Genomic DNA, 21516 nt, shown 5'->3' with positions numbered 1-21516 from the left:
CATTTCCCGAATTGTGTGACCTGCATCATGTATCGTGTTTATAATTTTTCACGATGCCGCTCATGGAAAGCCATAGCGGGGTGCCCCTCTCTTCTATGCCCCACAAAAACTGCCTTTTCGGGACGACGCGCGTGATGAGGTGCTATTGCCGTGCACCGCAAGGTTATGAGGCCCGAAAAATTCCGGGGCAGAATTGTGTAGAAGAAATCACATTTCATGTCCTGGCAACTCGCTGACGATCTTTTGGAGCTAGAACAAAGCAACAAGTCAAATAATAACTGCCTTATTATTCCCCCTCTTCTGACCTCGGAATTCGTTGTAAAGTCGGAGTCGGACTGCCGCACACAGCTTATTTTGCCCTCGGAAGTATGCACCCGAACTCTCCTTCATCGCCCGGCCACCCTCGGCGCTCACCTTGGCGCACTGCTAAATTTGGCCCCACACCCCTCGGAAATACCCTCGGAATTCACCCCTAATGATTTCCGTCCGCCCCTCCAGCGCCGCAGAAGTTACCGGGCGTCACCTTTGTTGGGGTCTGCAACTGCGTATATATAGAGCACAAATATCGCAAGTTTTAATTATACGAAAACCGCCGTTTTGAATCTACAAGGATAATCTTCGTATAAAATCGTATTCGATTACATTTAAACAAATCTTTACCGATGGCTGACGTTGATATTCAGAACTTGTCCTTAAACAGGACCACTTCCAATTCGTCTTCCGTCTTAAGTTTGAAGCGTGGCTACATCAATAGTCCATTTTCTGGTAAGAAAGCTCAGTATGATCAAGTTTTGGACATCTTGGACAACACTGGCTTCATTCCTGAATCTTTGATTGAGTCAGAAGCTCGCTGGTTCTACGACCATTTGGGAATTGATGATGTGTTCTTTGCCAGAGAATCTGCTGAAGAAATTGCTGGTCACATCCACGCCTTGTACTCGTGTAAGGTCCAGGCTTACGCCTCAGACGTTTCTGATGATTCACTCATCCATTACAAGAGGGAGGGTGATGACCACGCAGTGTTCTTTGACACCACAGCGCTTCTGAATTCGTCATACAAGCGGAATCGTTTTGAGGAAAAGGTTGATGACAAGTACATTGATCCTTCTTACAAATTGACCGACACCAGTTACAGAGCCGAGTATTTCACTGCTCCTCTCAACTACTCTGCTGATGCCATCTTGTCGGGTGTTTTTGAAAAGTCCCAGAATCAAAAGATGAAGGACCAACTTTTCAGATGTTACTTTGTGTACAAGAACAATTACAAGCACAAGGATGTTTCCCCCGAAGAAACCGATATCAACAAAATTGGTGACACTACATTCTTGCAGATTGCTTCTCCCAACACTAAGCAAATATACTCGGATATCATCAAAAAGGTGGTGGTTACCACGGGTCCAGTGATCAAGCACTACCCTCTCGAAGACTCCGACGAGTTCAGAGTGGTGATTGGTTACAAACAGAAAACTTCTGCCAGATACAATTCTGCTTTGAGTGATTTGGCCAACTACTACAAGTTGCAAACTACTCGTAAGTACGTGGAACAGTTTGCCAACGGAGTCACCATCATTTCCATGTATGTGACCTCCAAGTTCAAGAAATCGCCAGCCGATTTGTCCATCTACCAAGTCATCAAGGAGGCATCTTTGTTGTACTGCATTCCTCACAACTTTTTCCACGACAGATTTACCAAGGGTGAATTGTCGTTGCAGGAGAGTATCTATGCTCAATCTGGTGTGATCTTTGTCACCCATTTTTTGAATAGATTGGGTCCTGAATACTCGAAGCTTACCTCGCTTCTTGATCCTTCCAAATCGACCCAACACGCCGAGGTCTTGAGCAGCTTGAAGAAGCGTTTGAGATCTGAGACTTACACTCAGAAATACATTCAAGAGGTGTTTGACGTCAGACGTGACATTGTTAGAAAGTTGTACCGCCTGTTCGCCGACGTACACTACATTCGCTCGTCAATGGAAAAAACCTTGTCGTACCAAAGATTGTCGCAAATCACTCCTGTTGGTTCAGATGAAGAGTTTGAACATCTTTTGAACCGAGAGTGTTCTCAGAACGAACACCATGTGCTTGTATTGAGAGCTTTGCACATGTTCAACAAGTCCATTTTGAAGACCAACTTTTACACTTCTACCAAGGTTGCCCTTTCGTTCAGATTGGACCCTGCTTTCTTGCCCACTTCTGAATATCCTGATAAACCTTATGGTATGTTCTTTGTTGTTGGAAGCGACTTCCGTGGTTTCCACATTAGATTCAGAGACATTGCTAGAGGAGGTATCAGAATTGTTCGCTCTCGTTCAGAAGATGCCTACAATGTCAACTGCAGAAGTCTCTTTGATGAAAATTACAACTTGGCAAGTACTCAGCAAAAGAAAAATAAGGATATTCCTGAAGGTGGGTCGAAGGGTGTTATCTTGTTAGATCACGGTGTTGCTCAAGAAAGACCCAGAGCATGCTTTGAGAAATACATTGATGCTTTGATCGACTTGTTGTTGAAGCAAAATATTCCAGATGTCAAAGATGCCTATGTTGATTTGTACAACAAGCCCGAAATTTTGTTTTTGGGTCCTGACGAGGGTACTGCCCACTATGTGGATTGGGCCACTCAACATGCTCGTGGAAGAGGTGCACCATGGTGGAGATCTTTCCTCACTGGTAAGAGTCCCCAATTGGGAGGCATTCCTCACGATGAGTACGGTATGACCACTCTTTCAGTCAGAGCGTACGTGAACAAGATATACGAGAAGCTCAACATTGACAATGCTACAGTCCGTAAGATTCAGACCGGAGGCCCAGATGGTGACTTGGGAAGTAATGAGATCTTGCTTTCCAGAGACGAAAAGTATGTTGGAATTGTTGATGGTTCTGGTGTTCTTGGTGATCCAAATGGTCTTGACAAAGCTGAACTTTTGAGGCTTGCAAAGGAGAGAAAGATGATCGATAACTACGACAAATCCAAGCTCTCTTCTGAAGGTTACGTGGTGTTGGTAGATGACGTTGATGTCCGCTTGCCAAATGGAATAACGGTTGGAAATGGAACCACGTTCAGAAACACATTCCACTTGAAAATCAAGGAAATGTATGGACTCAGCGGTGTCGATTTGTTTGTTCCTTGTGGTGGTCGTCCAGCTGCTATTGACACCAACAACATCCATGAATTGATCGACGAGAAGACCGGTAAGTCAGTTGTTCCTTACTTTGTTGAAGGTGCCAACTTGTTTATCACCCAATCCGCCAAGCTCATTTTGGAGGCGGCAGGATGTATCATTTTCAAGGATGCTTCAACCAATAAGGGAGGTGTAACGTCTTCTTCGTTGGAGGTTTTGGCCGCTTTATCTCTTGAAGACAATGAGTTTTTGGAGAACATGTGTGTGGATTCGTCTGGAACCAAGCCACAGTTTTACGAGCATTATGTCAAGGATGTACAAGACAAAATTGTGGCTAATGCCCAGGCTGAGTTTGAGGTGTTGTGGGCGTTGAAGAAGGAGACGGGCACGCCAATCACAGTGCTTTCCGACCAGTTGTCGTTGGCAATTAACAAACTTGCTGACGAATTGGCCAACTCCAAAGAATTGTGGAACGACGATGTCGAGTTCAGAAACGCTGTGTTGGTTGACTCGTTGCCTCCTTTGCTTCTTAAGGCCGTTGGAATTGAAAAGATTATTCTGCGTGTTCCTGAGGCTTACTTGCGGGCACTTTTTGCAACCCATTTGGCGTCGCGGTTTGTGTACACCAGAGGTATCGATTCCAACCCTGCCAAGTTTTTGGAATTCATCTCTTCCACCAGAAGAGAGTTTGTTAAAAAAGGTATCCTTAATTGAATAGAATGTTATAGATAATGGTAATGATATTGCAATTGAATCGGCTATTTACAGTTTTTGATACTTCTAAGCATTAATTTCCATTGCGGTACCATTGTAACAGTGTATATGTCATTTTCTTCATTTATTCATCTTCTTCATTCTCTTCATTCTCCTCATTCTCTACTTCTATTTTCTTCATCTTTGCTGAGTTCCTTCATCGTTTTTTCTCGTGCAACTACCTCATCATTTATCCTACCGGTCACATAGTCGCCTATCAACGCAAACACAAACGTGGAGCCACCAATATAGTAACGTGCTTTTACAGGCAAGCTATTCCATTTCGACCAGAGGCCCATGAGAACCAGTTTGATTTTCAGTATCTGAGACTCTCACTTTATCTCGTCTGCATGCAGTCGGAGATGAGCCATTGGAATGGGTATAGCCAAAGGGACCAGGTTGGCCATAACAAAGTCTGAGCTTCCGCCCTGTTGCTTGAGAATACACCCAAACGATGATAGGCTAGTTTTGGTTGGTACTTATAAATTGGAAGATTCAGGTTCTCGCCATGGAAGTGTAGACATTTTTCAGTTGGAGGATGATGGTCAATTAATACTTAAAAATAGTTATAAAACCGCCAGTGCCGTGCTAGATCTTAAGTTCGATCCCTTTGGTTGTGAAAGGCTCGTAACGGCTCATTCAACTGGCTGTTTGACCGTATGGAAGTGTAATGGTGATGAGCTCGAAGAGGGTCTGAAGCTCCAGCTTTTCGAGGAAGATAACTTGGTCACCTCGGTTTTTTTCGACCCAATGCGCCGAGGCAAGGTTCTTGTGACACTAACGAGCGGCGAGGCTGCACTTGTGGACTTGGAAACTTCGTCAATGGAAATTTTGGATCTGACCCACGATTTGGAATGTTGGACTGGTTCGTTTGGCGAAATTGGAGAACTTTCAAATGTGGTATTTACGGGTGGAGACGATGCCAAAGTGATCTGCCATGATACACGTACCAAGTCTTCTATATGGAACACTTCAAGAAGGCACCATGATGCTGGAGTTGTTTCGATTTTGTCGCTGGGACCACAATGGAATGCTGCGAATCCACACCATTTATTCACCGGTTCGTACGACGATAATCTCCGTTTATTTGATCTTCGTTTGATGGATAAGACTAACCCACTGCTAGTTCCAGGAATCCCACCTTCACTTATCGCTCAGGAAAATTTGGGTGGAGGTGTATGGCGTCTTTGTCCTGGACCTGATTCGCAGCTATTGGTATGTTGCATGTATGATGGAGCCAGAATTGTGAAGACTCAAGGTGAAAAGTGGACTGTTTCTTCTACGTTTGTGGACGGGCATGAAAGCATATGTTACGGTGGAGACTGGTCCAAGAGCGACTATGTTTCCACATGTTCTTTCTACGACAAGGTTATACAGGTGTGGGCCCCATGAAAAGAACCAACTAAGTATAAACTCAAATCCAATCAAGTATATAAACTCAAATCCAACGGAACCGACAGCCCGCGGCCACTAGGATACAACTTTTCTTTGGCGTCGTCGCCAAACCGTCTGGGATGCGGAAGCGCATTGGCATTGACAAATTTGAACCTCTTTTGAGTATCTTCTATCACAGTTTTCGCAGACTCGCTCTTTGTAGAATGTCCTGGGGTAATCGTATAAGCCAGTGCAGAGATTTTCCGCAAAGACAGCCCTGCCGTCTGCTGTTGGTCGACGGCTGGAGGTGGTGGAGGTGGTGCCAGCTTTTTGTACGGGTTACGATGAGGGCTAGTTATTGATGGGGCAGGTTCAGACGGCGCCACAGGAGGTGGAGACAGTGGTTTTGGAGGTGCCATTGGGGGTGGAGCCGGTGGAGCTGATGAAGATGGATTTCTAGGCGCCGGAACCGCTGAAGGAGGTGGTGCCGAGGGAGTGGGAGGTGCCTGAGGAACAGGAGGTGCCAGTGGTGTCAGAGAAACAGGAGGTGCTCTGAGGTGCCTGAGGAACAGGGGGTGCCATTGGGTGGTGCCTTAGGTGCCTGTGGGGGCTCTTGTTTTGTTTGTCTTGGAGCAATGGGAATGGATGGTGCCGCCCTTGGGTGTGGAAGGAGACAGCCCAGTGTCTGATCTACGAGAGTTGATCTCGGAAAGGAAAGGAAGACCGCCAGGAACTGGAGGTTAGGTGCCTCAGAAGAATCAGAAGCCTCAGAAGACTCGGTTTTTCTCAGTGGAGCGCTGGTTGGAATGGGGGTGGTGGTGGTGGAGCGGGAGGAACGGTGGTTTTTGGAGTAGATAGTTTCTGAGGAGGTGGTGGATCTCTGGATGGAAGTGATATGCGTGGTTTTGGCGCAGAGCTCGATGGGGCTACAGAATCAACGACATGAGTTTCGTCTCTCTTGGAATTGATTTCCGCCAAAAATGGGAGCGCTCCGAGGCCTGACGGAGCTGGAGCCTTTGCCCCACTGGGAGCCATTGGAGGTGGTGGGGGTGCTGGTGGAGCCAGAGACATTCCTGGTGCTGGAGGTGCTGGGGGTGGAGGAGGAGCAGGTGGAGCTGCTGGTGCTGGTGCTTTTAAAGCAGGTGTTGCTTTTGGAGCAGGTGGGGGAGCAGAAGGAAATGAAGGCACTGATGGGGCTGCGGACGATTTACTGCCCCCACCAAGTACGGGAGGTGGTGCTCCTGGCAATGGAGGAGGTGCCGAAGGAACAGGCGGTGCTGGCGACGTTGGAACCGGCGACGGAGCTCTGTTTTCGAACGAGCTCATAGAGCCTATACTGCTGTTCTTCAAATGGCTGGATTTCTTAGGCCGCGACGGAGGCATTTTGGGTGGTGGTTTGAGCGAGTTGGAGCTTGAAGACGGCAAAGGCGGTGCCATATTGGGGAGAGGAGGAGCCTGGTTTGGTAAGGGTGGGGGCGCAGAAGGAACGGGAGGACTGGGCGCTGGAGGTGCTGGAGGTGCTGATGTAGTAGGTCTATGGCTTGGTCTTGAAGGTGCCGCCGGCGCGGGAGCTATTTTTTGTGTCAGCAGAGGACCCATTGTAGGAATCTTGGGTGCTGAGGGCGGCACAATTCCAGATCGATTGTCGGTTTTGCTGACCGATTTGAGCTTGGGAATTCCTCCAGCAAATATGTCGCCCAATTGAGGAGCTCCTGATGGTGGAAATGAAGGTACTGCTGGTGAAGCGGATGAGGTTGTATTTCCTCCACCCGAGGGTACACTGGGAGAAGCATTTCCAGCCAAGAGTGGCTTTGATTTATCGACTGTAACAGTGGCCTTCAATTTTGCGCCTTTTCTGATGTCTCCTAGCAAAGCATTTCGTCCTGGAGTAATTGCGGGCGGTGGGACAGCCGAGGGGGCACCGCCGCCCAACGATGGTGCTGGTGGCGGTGGTGGGGGGTGGCGGAGGTGGACCGGCCATGTTAATCTTGCGAGGAAGAATCGGTGCGATTGTGTATTACTTGTGGGTGTTCGGGGTGTATCTATTCATGAAACCTTGCCAACTATATATAGACATTTGCAGCCTGCTACTTTACACCCCCAGGACAAATTGTCGTAAGCCATAATATCCATGGCCCCAAAGTATGGCGAACGCATAACATGGAGAGTCCCATGGCGAATTGTGTAGTTAATAGAAGTGCGCATAAATGGTCTTCTTTCATGGGTCCAAACCACACGAGGAACAAGTTGATCAATGTCATATTTGAAAAGCCAACAATTGTGTCCTTTTCGCGCTTGATACTTATTAAGTGTAGTTTTTCAAGTATTTGTAGCGCAATGGCTTGCCATCTGCGGGGCTTGAAGAGGGCATAACTTGGATGCATGAGATTCGACTCGGGGTCAAATCGAGGAAGTCTGTGTCTAGGGCACGGCACAAGGCCCAAAGATTTGCGGAGCTGAGTAGATAAAATTGATGATTTGGGGCAACAAAAATATCAACAAAGTTTTTGAAAAATGTCCAAGAATACCAACGACTGCGAATACCATGCCACTGAAATAGCAGTATGTATCACCCACGAAAACCTTGGCGGGGTACCAGTTGTATTTGAGGAGCCCAAACGACACTCCAATGAACGGAATGATGAAAATGGCCGAAAGTAAGTGCAGATCATAAGCTGCTTGCGATACAGACAGCAGGAATAAATAGCACAAATCATTGATGAGAAAGATCACCGCAAGGACCACCGACTGTCCGACTTCGAGGCCATTGATTCCAGCAAGAATATTGATTGCGTTTGGCGAAAAGATCGAAATTGACGCCATGTAGGCATAGTAGAATATTCCAAGATCCAAAAGCAACGGATCTGAAGTGGTGACTGAGTAATCGGTGACCAATGTACTGAATGATAAGCCAGTGATATATGTCACGATGTGGTTTCCTTGACGAATAGCCCAGTTTAAAATGGATATCATTTGGGGACCATAGATGATTTTATGTTGTATGAAGGTGGGGACCACCACAGAAGTGACACTAAAATCCACATAGTACACGATCAACAAGGGGACACATGCGATGGCTGGCATGAAGAACTTGTGTCTCCATCTGATATCGAACAAGTCATCAAAGAGCCCCAATAAGGTGATACTCTGTAAGCTCAAAAGTCCACTCAAAAATTCAGAAAGCTTGTTATGAGGAAACAAACGGTTGTTGGTCACCGCCAGGTATTGGTCGCTATAATTGGACGTCATTTGGGAGTCATTAGATAACGAAGAGAACGACACGAGGTACTTGAAAAATATGAATGGGATCAATAAAAACATCAACATCATATATGTCACCGCCGGAATTACTCCCATGGACTCTGCTATCTCAATTGGGTCGCCACGCTTGGACATATCCTTGCCCTTGAGGCCGATTTTGATGAAACTGTGTTGTAATCGTGGAACTAGAGCTTGAGTCACAACATACCCCAACGCACCGAAAGCCACCAGAGTTTGAAGAGGGTTGTTTGGTTGGACCAATGCAATTGCCACCGCTACTATTGACCAGTTTACGAGTCTGGACACGGAAAACATGGCGCAAGACAAACTAGTGTCAACTGCAAAAACACCACGATCACCTAGGTTTCGCGACCATCCTGTACAAATTGCACTAACTTCAAATCGAAAGTCGCACTTCTCTACTCTAACACTTATTGTTCATTTATGAAACTGTTTGTCACAGGGCACGAGGAGCTCGTTCATGATGTCCAGTACGACTTCTATGGAAAGCATATAGCCACGGTTTCGTCTGACCAACATATCAAGGTTTTCGATATGGACGCTGCCACTTCGTCGTGGGTTTTAAACGATTCGTGGAAAGCCCACGACTCGCTGGTGGTCAAGGTGACGTGGGCACACCCTCAATTCAGCAGCCTGAGCATCATAGCCTCGTGTTCCTACGATAGAACTGTGAAGGTGTGGCAGGAACAGCCGCAGGAAATGCATGGATCCGGTAGACGATGGGTCAAATTGGCGACGCTAGCCACCGAGTCATTTGGACCCATCTACGATGTCAAGTTTGCGCCAAGCCATCTCGGGCTCAAATTGGCATGTATTGGCAGCGAGGGAATTTTGCGCATTTACGAATCTCTCGATCCTTCCGATTTGACATATTGGAGTCTTACGGCAGAAATCGCCGTGTTGAGTCTGCAATTGCCCACCAAGAGCTTGCAGAGTACTTTTGGCATTGAGTGGTGTCCTTCAAAGTTTGCAAACACGGAGAAATTTGTGGTGGTAGCACTCGACCAGGCATTCATATATGGTGCCAGTGTCGCGGGAAATGGTGATAATTCGGGCACAAATAACGATTTCGACATGGCTTCTGGAGATGGCGGTATCAACTCCGAGAACAAATATGTGAAATTGTGTAGTCTTCCGGAGCACAATGGTCTCATACGATCCGTGAGCTGGGCTCCATCGATGGGCCGAAATTTCCACCTCATAGCTACCGCCTGCAAAGATGGATATGTGAGGATATTCAAAGCGATAGAAGCCATTAATGGCGATCTCAAGATCGATACCATAGCCAAGTTGCGAGATCACCAGCTGGAGGTGTGGCGAGTAACGTGGAATATAACTGGCACCATACTCAGTTCCGCTGGCGATGACGGGAAGGTGCGGTTGTGGAAGTCCAACTATTTGAACGAGTGGAAGTGTATGAGCATAATAAGCAGCAATGCTGGCGTCAAACAAGAGTCGTAGATACGTACATTAATATAAATTTCACGTTTGCTTTTGCTTTTTCGCCGGACGATTGGATTCCAATTCGTCCCACAATGCATTGTTCTCTTCTTCCTCATCAACCTCTTCCTCTGATTCTTCTTCTTCCTCCCCTTCTAAAAACAAAATATCTGCTATCTGCGACCCCATGTACACTTTGGAAACCATTTCTCTAGTTTCGAGGTCATATACCCTCAAGTACCGATCAAGACCACCGGTCGCGACAAAGGTATCTTTGAAGCACAGAACACCAAAAATGGCACCTGTGTTGCCGCCTTCTTGATATTTTCCCAAGAGTCTCGGTACGGGCTTAATTATGTCTCCAACAGTAGCGGAATTGGTTTTGAATGCTTTTTTGTCAATTGATACCAATGAGTGTCTAGCGACCATATTTCTGTTATCAGTTATGATCACCTCATCGGAGTTGGAGCCGGCAAAATTTAAGGTTATAATTGGGTTGGTGCATACTTGGTAGTCATGAGCAGGCTTTCTGCCGTGGTTCGTGTCGTAGATGCGCAATTGACCGTATCTGGTTGCGGTTATCAATTTGTACGAATTTTTCAGCGAAATGAATCGTATTTTAGTGATCCAAATAGGAACACGCAAGTCCAAATGGTCGTTTTTGACGTTCTTGGCTGCGAAAAGTACCTCAACAGATTCAAGAAGCTTAACTTTCTTGCCGACTTCAAACATTTTCACTATGCGTAAATCGTTTTCCTTTCCTCCATAGGCAAAGACACCAGGTTGAGAAGGACAAGCTTCGAACGCCTCAATTGGTTTTCCCCCTGGAAGATCCACAATCTGGCACTCCTTCTCCAAGGTATTCTTATGGAAACCAACCAACGCAGCTTTGCCAGAATCTAAACCCATAACCAAAGCATCGAATTCGGAAAATACATGCAAAGAAACAGGCTTACACCCTTTGAGTTCAACATACTCCCTATGACACACAAGCTTCTTTTCGTCATCTTCCAAGTCATAAACGGAGACTGAAGCATCCAAACGACAACAGATGGCATATCTTTCTTTGTAAAGTGTGGAATAGAGGATTCTCGATGCTGGAGATGCCTTTGGTTCAACAAACACCTGAGTTATGGAAATGGGGCTGGGGCTTGTCCTGTTTCGAGGTATCTGTTCCTGGAGTACAAAATCACCTCCTTGGGCTGACCCCGAGTCGTCACAAGTTACTATTAACCTCATTGGAATGACAGTATAAATGGTAACTAGTAACTACGCTGCGAGGTGCGTGCGTGCATACAGGCGATGAGATGAGGTTGGTGAGAGAACACAAGTATACACATCAATTGAAGAGCTAAAGATGCCTGGGTGTGCCAGTTCAAAACAGCAAGCACTGAGTTCCTGTTAGTTTAATTTTTGACCACAAAAGTTGATATTTTGGCCAGTTTTGAATACCCATGCACCACGGCTCCTGTGCCGGGTAACCGCAGCCCATCTCATCGCGCGGGTATAAAAGGCACTCGATGTGCGACTTTTTCTTCACTTCGATCATTAACTTGATACGAGGTCCTTAGTCATGGGCAGGTCTTTTTGCCATAGGCTTAGGTGTTTTTCTATTACATAGGTGAAGGTGATGAAGTTAAGTTTCTTCTTTCCCAGTCCGATTCGACTATGACGACAGGGTTGAAAACCGCTTTGACAGCGTCAAGCCTCTCTTGCAGGAGGTGTTGTCGAGGCTTATACTTGCCAGTATTGAGCGATTCTGATTCATACAAACTACAAATAGAAAAGTGCTTAAGCATGTGGCAGCGAGACCCGCCGATAAAACTTGCAACTGAGTGCACACGTATATGATGAAAGATTCCATAAACATTCGCAGTTTCCTCGGTAGCATACGCAGAACCCATCTTAGTATGCCAGTGACCGCTTAATGACCTTCCATGGATGTCTGATACGTACACTCATTGCTCTCTTTGCTCTCTACACTAGTGCCTCTGAAGTTTTATTACCTATATCTTGCCCTTAACATCTGGTCTCGTCAAAGGCCATTGATAAGTTCCTTCGTCGGTAAAGACGTAGTTGTGCTTGCCCAAAAAGTCTCTTAATCCTTTGGGTCCCTTGGATCCGTATGGATATTTCTCGGGAACTGGAGCCTTGTCAGACTCGATGTAGTTCAACAATGGAGTGAACAATTGCCACGACACATCCAACTCGTCGTCTCTGACAAAGTTGGAGTGATTGCCAAGAAGACAGTCTCGGATCAACGTCTCGTAAGCCTCGGGGATCCAGAAGTCCTTGGAGTATCTCTTGGAGTAAGTCAAGTCCAAGTCGGTCAATGCCGTCTCGGTGGAGATACCAGGAATCTTGGAGTTGATCTTCATGTAAACAGCTTCGTCGGGTTGAATTCTGATAACCAACTCGTTACTTTGGATCTGTTCAAACATGCCTCTGGGAACCGGCTTAAATTGGATTCTGATCTCCACCTTTGACTCATCTAATGCTTTTCCTGCTCTCATGACGATTGGGACATCCTCCCATCTCTCATTGTTAATTCTGGCGCCAATTGCTGCGTAGGTGACACATTTAGAGTCCTTCTTGACTGTTTCGTCATCCAAATAACCTGGCTTCTTGCCATCCTCAGACTTGGAGTATTGACCCAAAAGAATGTCATCGTTGTTCAATGGAGCAAATGCTTTCAACACCTTGACCTTTTCATCACGAATAGCTTCCGGGTCAAATGAAACTGGACGTTCCATAGTTAACAAGGTCAATACCTGCAAAATGTGGTTTTGCATCACATCTCTCACAATACCGATTTCGTCAAAGTATCCTCCTCTACCTTCAGTTCCGAAAGCTTCCTTGAACGAGATCTGGATCGACTGAATGTGTTCCTTGTTCCAAGCAGCATTCAACAATTGGTTTCCGAAACGCAAAACCAACAAATTCTTCACCATTTCCTTACCCAAGTAATGGTCAATTCTGTACAATTCCTCCTCGGAAAACAAAGGAGCCAAGTCCTTTTGCAACTTACGAGAAGACTCCAAGTCATGACCGAAAGGCTTCTCCACGATCAATCTGACAGCACCATTTTCAGGGTACACAAGCTTCTTCAATTGCAGAGCCACCACAGTGAATGTAGATGGTGGTAAAGCCAAGTAGAACAAACGTTCTGGTTTGGAAACGTTGCCGGATTTTTCGAATTCAGTGATTTCCTTGAGCAACTCTTTGTACCCCTCATCGGTGTCGTATTGACCAGAATGGTACGTACACAAGTCCAAGAACTCCTTGACTTTTTCTTTGTCTTTGTCATTCTTGGTCTTAAAATTGGGTTCGACTCTTTCTCTGAAATCTTCTTGAGACAATTTTGAACGGGCGTAACCAAAAATCTTCACCGAAGCGGGCAATTGGCCCTGACGGAACAAGCCAAATAAGGCAGGGAACGTTTTCTTTTTGGCCAAGTCTCCGGAAGCCCCGAAAACTACAATGGACACATGGTCGCCAAATGGAGCCGACATGATTTATGGCCCTTAAAAAGTTTTGTGTCGATTAGTTTGAGTCAATAGTATATGTCGATACTTTATCGATATCAATTGCAACTTTTGACGAAACCTCGAATGTCAAATGTAGTTGCGTTCAGAGTGGCAAGTGGCAACTTTATATCGTATCAAGAAGTTCCGTGTGGGATTGCGAAATAATTTCGGTGGGATTGCGGGTGAGAGTGGGTAATATTACTGACCAACAATTAGGTAAATTTTTCGCAGCAACCAACAGAAATGGTGGAAATAGATGCTGACTTACTATAGAAATAGCAGTAATAACCAGAAATCTAGGAATTTACCAATTATATACCTCTATAATTCTCCTTGATTTGTCTTGTGCTGCTGACAAAGATCCGGTGTCGGACATACATAGGCCGTGCTGACTAAATTCCGCCCGCGCACGCAACGGCATGTGGTCCAGCCGGGCCGGTGGAGGTTGCAAGGCTGCAAATGACCAGTTAAATCAGTTCAAAACTTTAAATTTCTCTATTTCTCTCATGTTTTCCTTGATTACTTTAATCACTTAGACATCTCTTTATTCTTCGGACTAGTCTATTGGTATTTATGGCTACGTTTCGGTCGATTGGGGCGATGGGGCCGCACCGACCTCGGTTGATTGTGATTCACCTTTGTCCTTTTGCGACTTTTTGCTGTCACCTTCTCCCTCCTCGTGGTCATCGTCCACAATTCTAAACATCTCCTCTTCGTAGTCGGGTAACGTTTCCGCATGGAGCTCATCAAAAAGTCTATCTCTTGCTTCTTCACTGCCTCGGGGTCTGTCATTTCTTTCTCCCAAATCCAATGAGTCGGTTTCCTCTTCACTATCACTATAATCTTCTCCTGGAATTATATCGAATTCATATTCGTCTCTTCTTCTCCGCCTACGGCTGCCTCCAGGTGTGCGGTGGTATCTCATCACCAACACTACTATGATAAACCCAATTAATGCTACCGCCATAAAGTAAGCACCAAAATGATCATTCTTGTATTCGATCTTTCCCTCGCCAACATCACTGGACTGCGCAGCCAGCGACGTAGATGACGTAGAAGATGTGGTGGTTTCCGGTTCTTCTGTGGTTTTTGTTGCGGACGTGGTCTCTGACGATTTAGCTTCGCTGGTGGTTGCTTGTGCCAGAGAAGTGGTTTTTTGCTTTTCGTCATCCGCAAGTCTGTCCCTTCTTACCGCAGCATAGTCCTTATCCATATCGTAGGTCTCTGCTTTGGCAGGGTCTATACTCTCGCCGAAAATCCGCAACGACCAGTCAATAAATCTAATCTCGTTTTTTGTGCCTTCGGTGTCGAATGCAAACACCTCAAGGGTCCAATTACCGGTTCCTTTTTCTCCCCAGTTGGCCACAGACATAAATGTCCAATTCTTGAGTCCACTCATAGACCGGTCGCCGCGTCTCTCGGTCGCCAAATCGCTGATCATACCTCGTGGACTGATGAGTCGAACACCAATCTTTCCCCTAAACGTAGCCTGGATGTTCACAGTGACGGTAACATGCTCAACTCGTTCAACATTGGACACCTTCATGTCATGCTCGGTGACATCAATGACAGATTTGATCACTTTGTCGTTATCCGTTGCTCCAATTGCATCGTTCACCAGGATCAAGTCAGAATAGTACCATGCTTGTGGCTTGACGTTTTTCCAGTCCTTGGCAAAATGGGCCATTCCGTAAGCGTCAAGCTTTCCAAACCCATATCTCTGAGAATATTTTCTGCCCAATGCTGAGTCTTGATAATTGCCATCGTCCTCATTAACTGGAATTGAGCTCAATGCTGCGATATATTGGAGATCTCTCCAGGTTAAATCAGGATTCGACTGCAAAACTAGCGCAAAAACTCCAGCTGCTAATGGAGCTGCTGCAGAAGTACCTCCATGAATAGCAGAACACTTCTTGTTGATATCAGTGGTGTGTATATGTTCTCCTGAACCAGATGAATAGGTTACAACCATGACGGCTGAACATGCTTCGGAGTAGATGGGATGCATTCCCTTGTAATCAATTGCTCCAACAGTTATCGAATAGATGGAATTTGTGTAACCGTCGAAGTTGCAAGAATCACCAAATCTTCCTCCATTGCCCGATGCAAACACATAAATAGCACCCTTCTTGTCTCTTCCATCCTGAACTCCTTTTATCATCGCTTTCTTGACGATTTTATTAGGAGCAGATACAACTTTGCCGTTGTCTGTGGGACCCCAAGAACATGAATAAATGTCATTTACGTCCAAACCGAATATCATTGCTGCTGCTTCATCTTCGGCGGTAATTGGACCCGACAATATTCTGATTCCACTCACATTGGATTCGTAGGCAACACCCAAACCGCAAACGTCATTTTTCACTGCAGCTATCTCACCAGCGCATCTTGTTCCATGCCAATCATCATAAAGTGTGGGCATAGGAAGGTTTCTATTATCATTAAAATCCCACGAACCTTTCATGTTGAAGTTATCTTTGAGATCCTCGCTCTCGTAGTCAAGACCATCATCTATAAGTGCCGAAACAATGCCTTTTCCAGTGATACCCTCGTACCAAAGTCCAGTTACATTAACGTCGTGGCCGGGATTGAACGTGTTTATCAAATGCCATTGCTCCTTGAATGTGGGGTCATTAATGCTCAATTTTTGCGTGGCTTCATTCAACAATTGTTGCGAAGAATCTCCAGGAGAATCATCACGACCATAGACGTCGTCGTCGGTGATCATCACTGGCATTCTTTTCTCTAACTTTCTAGGCTCAAGAAGCTGAATTGACCTCAAGTGAGGGTTACTTATCATCGAGTCATAGACGTCTTCAAAACCTGACGACCGTTTGAACAACTTTTCATCGTCTGTATTGAAGTTTCCTATGGCACTTGCAAAATCATGTTCTTTATCAATGCTGAAAACAAAATGGTCATCAAGACCACGAACCGGATGCTCAAAGTGAAAAACCTGCTTGTGTTGTGTTATAAAGTCTGCCAACGGTTCTGAAGATTTAGAAGTATCGAGCTCCACGGCAAAATACCGCTTAGCATTATGGTCTTTTTTGGGCACTTGCATTCCCATGACGACACCAGCGCACGCCACGACAATTCTCAAGAGGGCTGCCAACTGCATCGCGGTGGTTTATGACTTTTCGTTTGTTAATTCGTGTTTTATGGTAGAACGTGGTCGGTGGTGATTCAAGTCAAACTCAACGAAAAATGTTTGTCCTTTGGTTAAAGACGCTTGTATCCAGTTTCTCGGTCCAGGAGAGTCTGCTTCCCTATTTCAAGTTCACCAAAATGGATATGATGTTCAGAACTCAAAGTTCTGATTCACGGTACGCTGTCCTTCGAAACTCCCCACGAACATAAAACTTTCGCGCTTTATGCTGATGTAATCGAGTATTTTTAGTTCCACTTTCCTAGTATGGATATGGAGGTAGAAGCACCGCGGGTATGTGGAGGTGCCAACATAGCTTTATCTATGAGGTTTCTTGTCGATTAGGCCAGCAAAACTCAATTTTTTTGCTAAAAGACAATTGGCTTGTGTGCAGTACGTTTGTCTTTCCAGGGTCCTTTTTTCATTTGAGCCGCGCAGTCGGTGTCACAATTACCGATTGGTCAAATTGCAACCGGATAAAACGGTCACAAAATGTGGAGTAAAAAGGCCAGATATTTAATTCTTGCCTTTTCTGTGGCTGTATTGGCGGCTGAAGATGGTCTGGAACCGAAAAAAGCCGACCAGCATGCTTTTTCCAAAACGATTCATTTTATCTTGACAGTAATTTTGGAGCTTTTTCTTCCTTCTTTGGCGGCCGCTTTGGCAATTGCCGACAAGTTTCACTGGTCTTTGTTTCTCCAGTACATTCTGACGGGATATCTGGTTTTTGATGTGGTTTTCCTTTCGTTTCCAGACGACGGTGGTCACGAAAACAGAACTTCCAAGGGTACCGGATGGTTTCTTGCCGTGTTATTTGGCATTGTAGTGTTCGTTGGGACCTTAATCAATGGCTCCAACTTGGTGATCAACAAATTTTACCCTCATAGGAATTCTTCCTCGAATCTGGGTAGTATCAACCAATATGGACTTTCCTACAAGATCTACAAAATCACTTCATTTCTAGTTGTCCCCACCGGTTGGGTTCGAGTATGTTTGGCCCCCATTGCTCTTTTTGGCTTCTGCTACGATTCACATACGGGGCAATGTATTGCTCATGGTATTATGGGGTCGTCATTCATTCTTTATGGCTTCGTCTTGTCGTTGGTGCTCATTGTTCCGTGGATAAGATGTCATCCGGATCCCGAAGCCAAATCCCAGGACTTCTACGACTCGTGCTTGATGTGGTTGTGGGGATTGGTGAATACTTTTACCGAGCACAGATGGGGTAAAGAACCATGGAGCCATGGTGATTTCTTGCACACTTTTCTCGGTCTTATATGGTGGGCCGGGGCATCTGCTGCTCTCTTCATTACTCGGTCTGGAGGAAAACGGACGTTGATACCTTCTTTGCTCTTGATCTTCACTGCCTATGCCATGAAAGAGCATGGCCAACATCAAGAAATTTCGGTGAAAGTCCACACTTTTTTTGGTATGGCATTGGCATCTGCTGGGTTAACAAGAATTGTTGAAATCCTGTTCATTTTGAAAGACAAACGTTGTAGTGACAGTGGTAAGGTTCTAGCTTTCCAGCATTTACCTCCATTCTGTCTTGTTCTCGCCGGGTTGATGTTCATGGCAGCTAACGAAGAAATGCTTACGCTAGTTGAGGGTTTGGGAATGAACCATGCTTCGTATATTCTCTTGCTTACAAGTGCTGCTTTCTTGATCTACTTGTGGATGCAGGCATTGCTTGCGTTCTACTTGCGATTAGTCGGTTACGATGAAGATGGAGAATTGGTGCAAAGAGGATTTAGCGCCGTTGGCGAAGAGGGATTCGAGCTCGGAGACTTGAGCGAAACAGAGAATTAACGTAGAGACAAAATGATATAGAAGACACTCTTATCAAGGTTGCAAAATCTCCTGCACATATTCCAATTTTTTCTCTCTTATCTGCAGTTTCATTAGTCATTTACGATGCAAAATCTCGTATTGGCTACTTATCTATTCCACTCATGAGTGCTTTATTGTCGGCAGACGATCTAAACGACTTTATATCTCCTGGTATAGCCTGTATCAAGCCTACAGTCACCGAAAATCGATCGCAAGAAGCTCTGGAGTATGGAGAAGTCGAAATCCAAATCGATGAAAATGGAAAGCCTCTTGAGATTTCCAAGATAGATGGTGCCACTAAGAACCTTTCGCCGGCCCAGATTTCTCTTGCCGATTGCCTCGCGTGTTCTGGATGTATAACTTCAGCAGAAGAGATTTTGGTGGCACAGCATTCACATAACGAGTTGATCAAAGCGCTTAAAGAAAAGAAGACGAATAACAAAATATTCGTGGCCAGCATATCACACCAGGCCAGAGCTTCGCTAGCTACTGCTTACTACATGAAGGTTTCGGATATAGACAGGCTTCTAGTGGACTTGTTGGTGAACCAAATGGGGTTCACTTATGTCGTGGGCACTGGGTTGGGCCGCAAACTCTCACTTATTAACGAACTGCAGAGCGTTATCGAGAGAAAAGAGCATGGATTCCAGGGACCAATATTGTCATCTATATGCCCAGGATGGGTCTTGTATGCTGAAAAGACTCACCCTCATGTTCTTCTGCGAATATCAGATACAAAATCACCGCAGCAAATCACTGGTTGTTTGCTCAAGTCGTTGACGGCTCACCAGCTCGAGGTCGAAAGAGACCAAATTTACCACTTGTCTATCATGCCTTGCTTCGATAAAAAGTTGGAAAGTGCTAGACCGGAACAGGATCCACTGTTGGTACTGAACGATGTAGATTGTGTGTTGACCCCGAAGGAACTTGTCACTCTACTTGACGAATGCAAAGACAAATTTTCGCTAACTTTTGATGCATTGTCACACTCCTCCGGTTCACTTACGGATCTCTACCAAAGCTGTGCTCCAGCGAATTGGCCATATGTCGAATTGTCTTGGTCTAGTGATTCCGGCTCGCTGTCAGGAGGCTACGGATACAACTATTTGCAACTTTTGCAACTGCATTTATGCTTACGAGACCCTCAGCAGTATCAGCCACAGAATTTTCGACTCGAATCGGTGGCAGGGCGCAACAAAGACATCTACGAGTTGCGCCTCGTGTACAATGACAACCAGGTTGCAAGCTCAGCCATAGTGAATGGGTTCCGGAACATTCAAAATTTGGTGAGAAAACTTAAACCAACGTCCTCGACCACGACTACAAAAACCAACCCACTCGTCGCCCGACGTAAAGCAAGACTTTCCAGCAAGAGGTCGGAATCTGGAGCTCAAGACGTTCAACAAGCAGACGCTTCCAAATGTGACTACGTTGAAATCATGGCATGTCCTAATGGGTGTATAAACGGCGGAGGTCAAATTAATCTGCCTACAGATGAAGACCAGAAGCTTTGGGTTTCGAAAACTCTCACACGCTACGGCTCAATTCCTATGGTAGACCTTTCATCAGACTCCAGCTTGACACTAGAATTAATGGCCTGGTGTCGTGAGTTCTGCATAAACTACAACGTGCCCGAGTCTAGGTTGCTCAAAACATGGTTCCATGAAGTTGAGCAGCCAACAGACCAGGCAGCCATCTTGGTTGGATCCAAATGGTAACTGCTTTATCTTTGCATTGGCATCATACTACTGTATATACTGTATTTATCACATCCATCCTTCTTCGTAGCCGGCGATTGCCGTTGCGTGGGCCTGTATGTAAGCGAAAAATTAATTTCATCAGATAACAGTTTCTATTTATTCCCAACTATGCTTCGTGGCTCTCGCTCAGTAGGAGTATATGCGGTCTGTTCTTGTCGTCAGTTCACGTGTGTGCTGGCTCGACTCAAGCCATTTGACCTAGGTCTGTTAAAGACGAATAATAATCAAAGTGAGACCTTCAACTTTGAGTCCATGAATCGATTCGGAGATAGCTCAGCCACTTCCAGGCCGATCAAAGAGAACAGATTTGCCCAGAAGTTTGAAAAGAGTGCTCCCAAGAAGAACAACTACCCTAAGCGTCAGGAAAAGCACAGAAACCCAAGAAAAGCTGTTCGGTTTCAGTTTGAGTCTGGCTCGGTTCAAGCCCAGAATGCAATAAAGGCTGTAATCAACGAGGTCCACTCATATTCCAAGTCATATAAGGTGAACTATGTTGGATCCGGAAAAGGTGGTTTGGAACAAAAGCATTTGGTGGATATAGTCAACAGCCTTGACCTCGCGGTAAACGGTATTTATTGTGTTCCTCCCACAGACGACAAAAGCTTGCCCATTATAAAAACCAATAAAGTACAAGAGATGATCAAGTCTTACACGGACAAGCTTGCACTCGAAAAGGAGCAGGAACTCCTTCAAAAGGGAAGCATAGTGGCTCAGAAAGTAATGAGACTGCGAGACCGGGCAGAGAAGAAAAAATCTGCAACAAAGGTACTGACTGTGTCTTGGGGCATCAGTAATAGCGACTTGTGCAACCAGAAGGCGACAGAAATTCAAAAGAGAATTTCCAAGGGTGAACATTTTCTTTTATATCTCGGTGAAAAAAAGAGTTTTTACAGTGCTCGACAACTGGCAAGTAAAGAGAACGCTTTTGGTCTTAAAGACACACCTGAAGTAGGAGACATAGCTGAAGAAGACCTTGCTGGAATGAGCGTCGAGGAAAGAAAGAGGCTCAGTATTTTTCAAACTGTCAAAACCATGCTTGATGACAGTTCGTGCCAATATGAAATTAGTGGAGATTTGGAATCAAGAGTATTATTTTCGTGTCAACCGCTCGAAAGAGATACCAAATCAAAGGATACCGAACAAAAGGAGGCCAAAAAGTCGAAAAAAGCTTCAGCATCCAAGCAAGCTGACAACTCAAAAAAAGCGATGAGTGAAGATGAGCTCGACTCTTTATACCTGTTCAAGATAGAGGACTGAGCAGGATCATGTACATAGGCAATCAT

General features: G+C 45.4%; 11 protein-coding genes across 11 annotated transcripts; 6 read left to right on the top strand and 5 right to left on the bottom strand. All coding sequences in view use genetic code 12, as the record gives it.

The window, feature by feature from the left end:
* Nucleotides 1-662: 662 nt before the first annotated feature.
* GDH2 (glutamate dehydrogenase (NAD(+))) lies at nucleotides 663-3833 on the top strand (the record flags this gene model as incomplete). Its single annotated transcript, XM_001484299.1, has 1 exon — nucleotides 663-3833. One exon carries the CDS (start codon nucleotides 663-665, stop codon nucleotides 3831-3833), a length of 3171 nt encoding a protein of 1056 aa, XP_001484349.2.
* A 414-nt stretch (nucleotides 3834-4247) lies between these two features.
* PGUG_03729 (diphthamide synthase) lies at nucleotides 4248-5264 on the top strand (the record flags this gene model as incomplete). The annotated part of the gene is made up of 1 exon (XM_001484298.1): nucleotides 4248-5264. One exon carries the CDS (start codon nucleotides 4248-4250, stop codon nucleotides 5262-5264), a length of 1017 nt encoding a protein of 338 aa, XP_001484348.2.
* Nucleotides 5265-6032: 768 nt separating this feature from the next.
* Nucleotides 6033-6845, bottom strand: VRP1 (Vrp1p; the record flags this gene model as incomplete). Its single annotated transcript, XM_001484297.1, has 1 exon — nucleotides 6033-6845. The coding sequence occupies one exon, from the start codon at nucleotides 6843-6845 to the stop codon at nucleotides 6033-6035; it is 813 nt and encodes a 270-aa protein (XP_001484347.2).
* An 822-nt stretch (nucleotides 6846-7667) lies between these two features.
* On the bottom strand, nucleotides 7668-8822 carry ALG7 (UDP-N-acetylglucosamine--dolichyl-phosphate N-acetylglucosaminephosphotransferase; the record flags this gene model as incomplete). The annotated part of the gene is made up of 1 exon (XM_001484296.1): nucleotides 7668-8822. One exon carries the CDS (start codon nucleotides 8820-8822, stop codon nucleotides 7668-7670), a length of 1155 nt encoding a protein of 384 aa, XP_001484346.2.
* Nucleotides 8823-8951: 129 nt separating this feature from the next.
* SEH1 (Seh1p) lies at nucleotides 8952-9989 on the top strand (the record flags this gene model as incomplete). Its single annotated transcript, XM_001484295.1, has 1 exon — nucleotides 8952-9989. One exon carries the CDS (start codon nucleotides 8952-8954, stop codon nucleotides 9987-9989), a length of 1038 nt encoding a protein of 345 aa, XP_001484345.2.
* Nucleotides 9990-10010: 21 nt separating this feature from the next.
* Nucleotides 10011-11207, bottom strand: NSA1 (ribosome biosynthesis protein; the record flags this gene model as incomplete). Its single annotated transcript, XM_001484294.1, has 1 exon — nucleotides 10011-11207. One exon carries the CDS (start codon nucleotides 11205-11207, stop codon nucleotides 10011-10013), a length of 1197 nt encoding a protein of 398 aa, XP_001484344.2.
* Nucleotides 11208-11974: 767 nt separating this feature from the next.
* Nucleotides 11975-13480, bottom strand: ZWF1 (glucose-6-phosphate dehydrogenase; the record flags this gene model as incomplete). The annotated part of the gene is made up of 1 exon (XM_001484293.1): nucleotides 11975-13480. One exon carries the CDS (start codon nucleotides 13478-13480, stop codon nucleotides 11975-11977), a length of 1506 nt encoding a protein of 501 aa, XP_001484343.2.
* A 592-nt stretch (nucleotides 13481-14072) lies between these two features.
* On the bottom strand, nucleotides 14073-16616 carry KEX2 (kexin; the record flags this gene model as incomplete). Its single annotated transcript, XM_001484292.1, has 1 exon — nucleotides 14073-16616. One exon carries the CDS (start codon nucleotides 16614-16616, stop codon nucleotides 14073-14075), a length of 2544 nt encoding a protein of 847 aa, XP_001484342.2.
* A 519-nt stretch (nucleotides 16617-17135) lies between these two features.
* Nucleotides 17136-18452, top strand: PGUG_03722 (uncharacterized protein; the record flags this gene model as incomplete). The annotated part of the gene is made up of 1 exon (XM_001484291.1): nucleotides 17136-18452. One exon carries the CDS (start codon nucleotides 17136-17138, stop codon nucleotides 18450-18452), a length of 1317 nt encoding a protein of 438 aa, XP_001484341.2.
* Nucleotides 18453-18595: 143 nt separating this feature from the next.
* Nucleotides 18596-20191, top strand: NAR1 (Nar1p; the record flags this gene model as incomplete). Its single annotated transcript, XM_001484290.1, has 1 exon — nucleotides 18596-20191. One exon carries the CDS (start codon nucleotides 18596-18598, stop codon nucleotides 20189-20191), a length of 1596 nt encoding a protein of 531 aa, XP_001484340.2.
* Nucleotides 20192-20341: 150 nt separating this feature from the next.
* Nucleotides 20342-21490, top strand: PGUG_03720 (uncharacterized protein; the record flags this gene model as incomplete). The annotated part of the gene is made up of 1 exon (XM_001484289.1): nucleotides 20342-21490. One exon carries the CDS (start codon nucleotides 20342-20344, stop codon nucleotides 21488-21490), a length of 1149 nt encoding a protein of 382 aa, XP_001484339.2.
* Between the last annotated feature and the right edge of the window lie 26 nt (nucleotides 21491-21516).

The sequence above is a fragment of the Meyerozyma guilliermondii genome, genomic scaffold, assembly GCF_000149425.1.
Source record: "Meyerozyma guilliermondii ATCC 6260 scaffold_4 genomic scaffold, whole genome shotgun sequence".
Lineage (NCBI taxonomy): Eukaryota > Fungi > Ascomycota > Pichiomycetes > Serinales > Debaryomycetaceae > Meyerozyma > Meyerozyma guilliermondii.
This window is presented reverse-complemented; position numbering and strand designations above follow the sequence as displayed.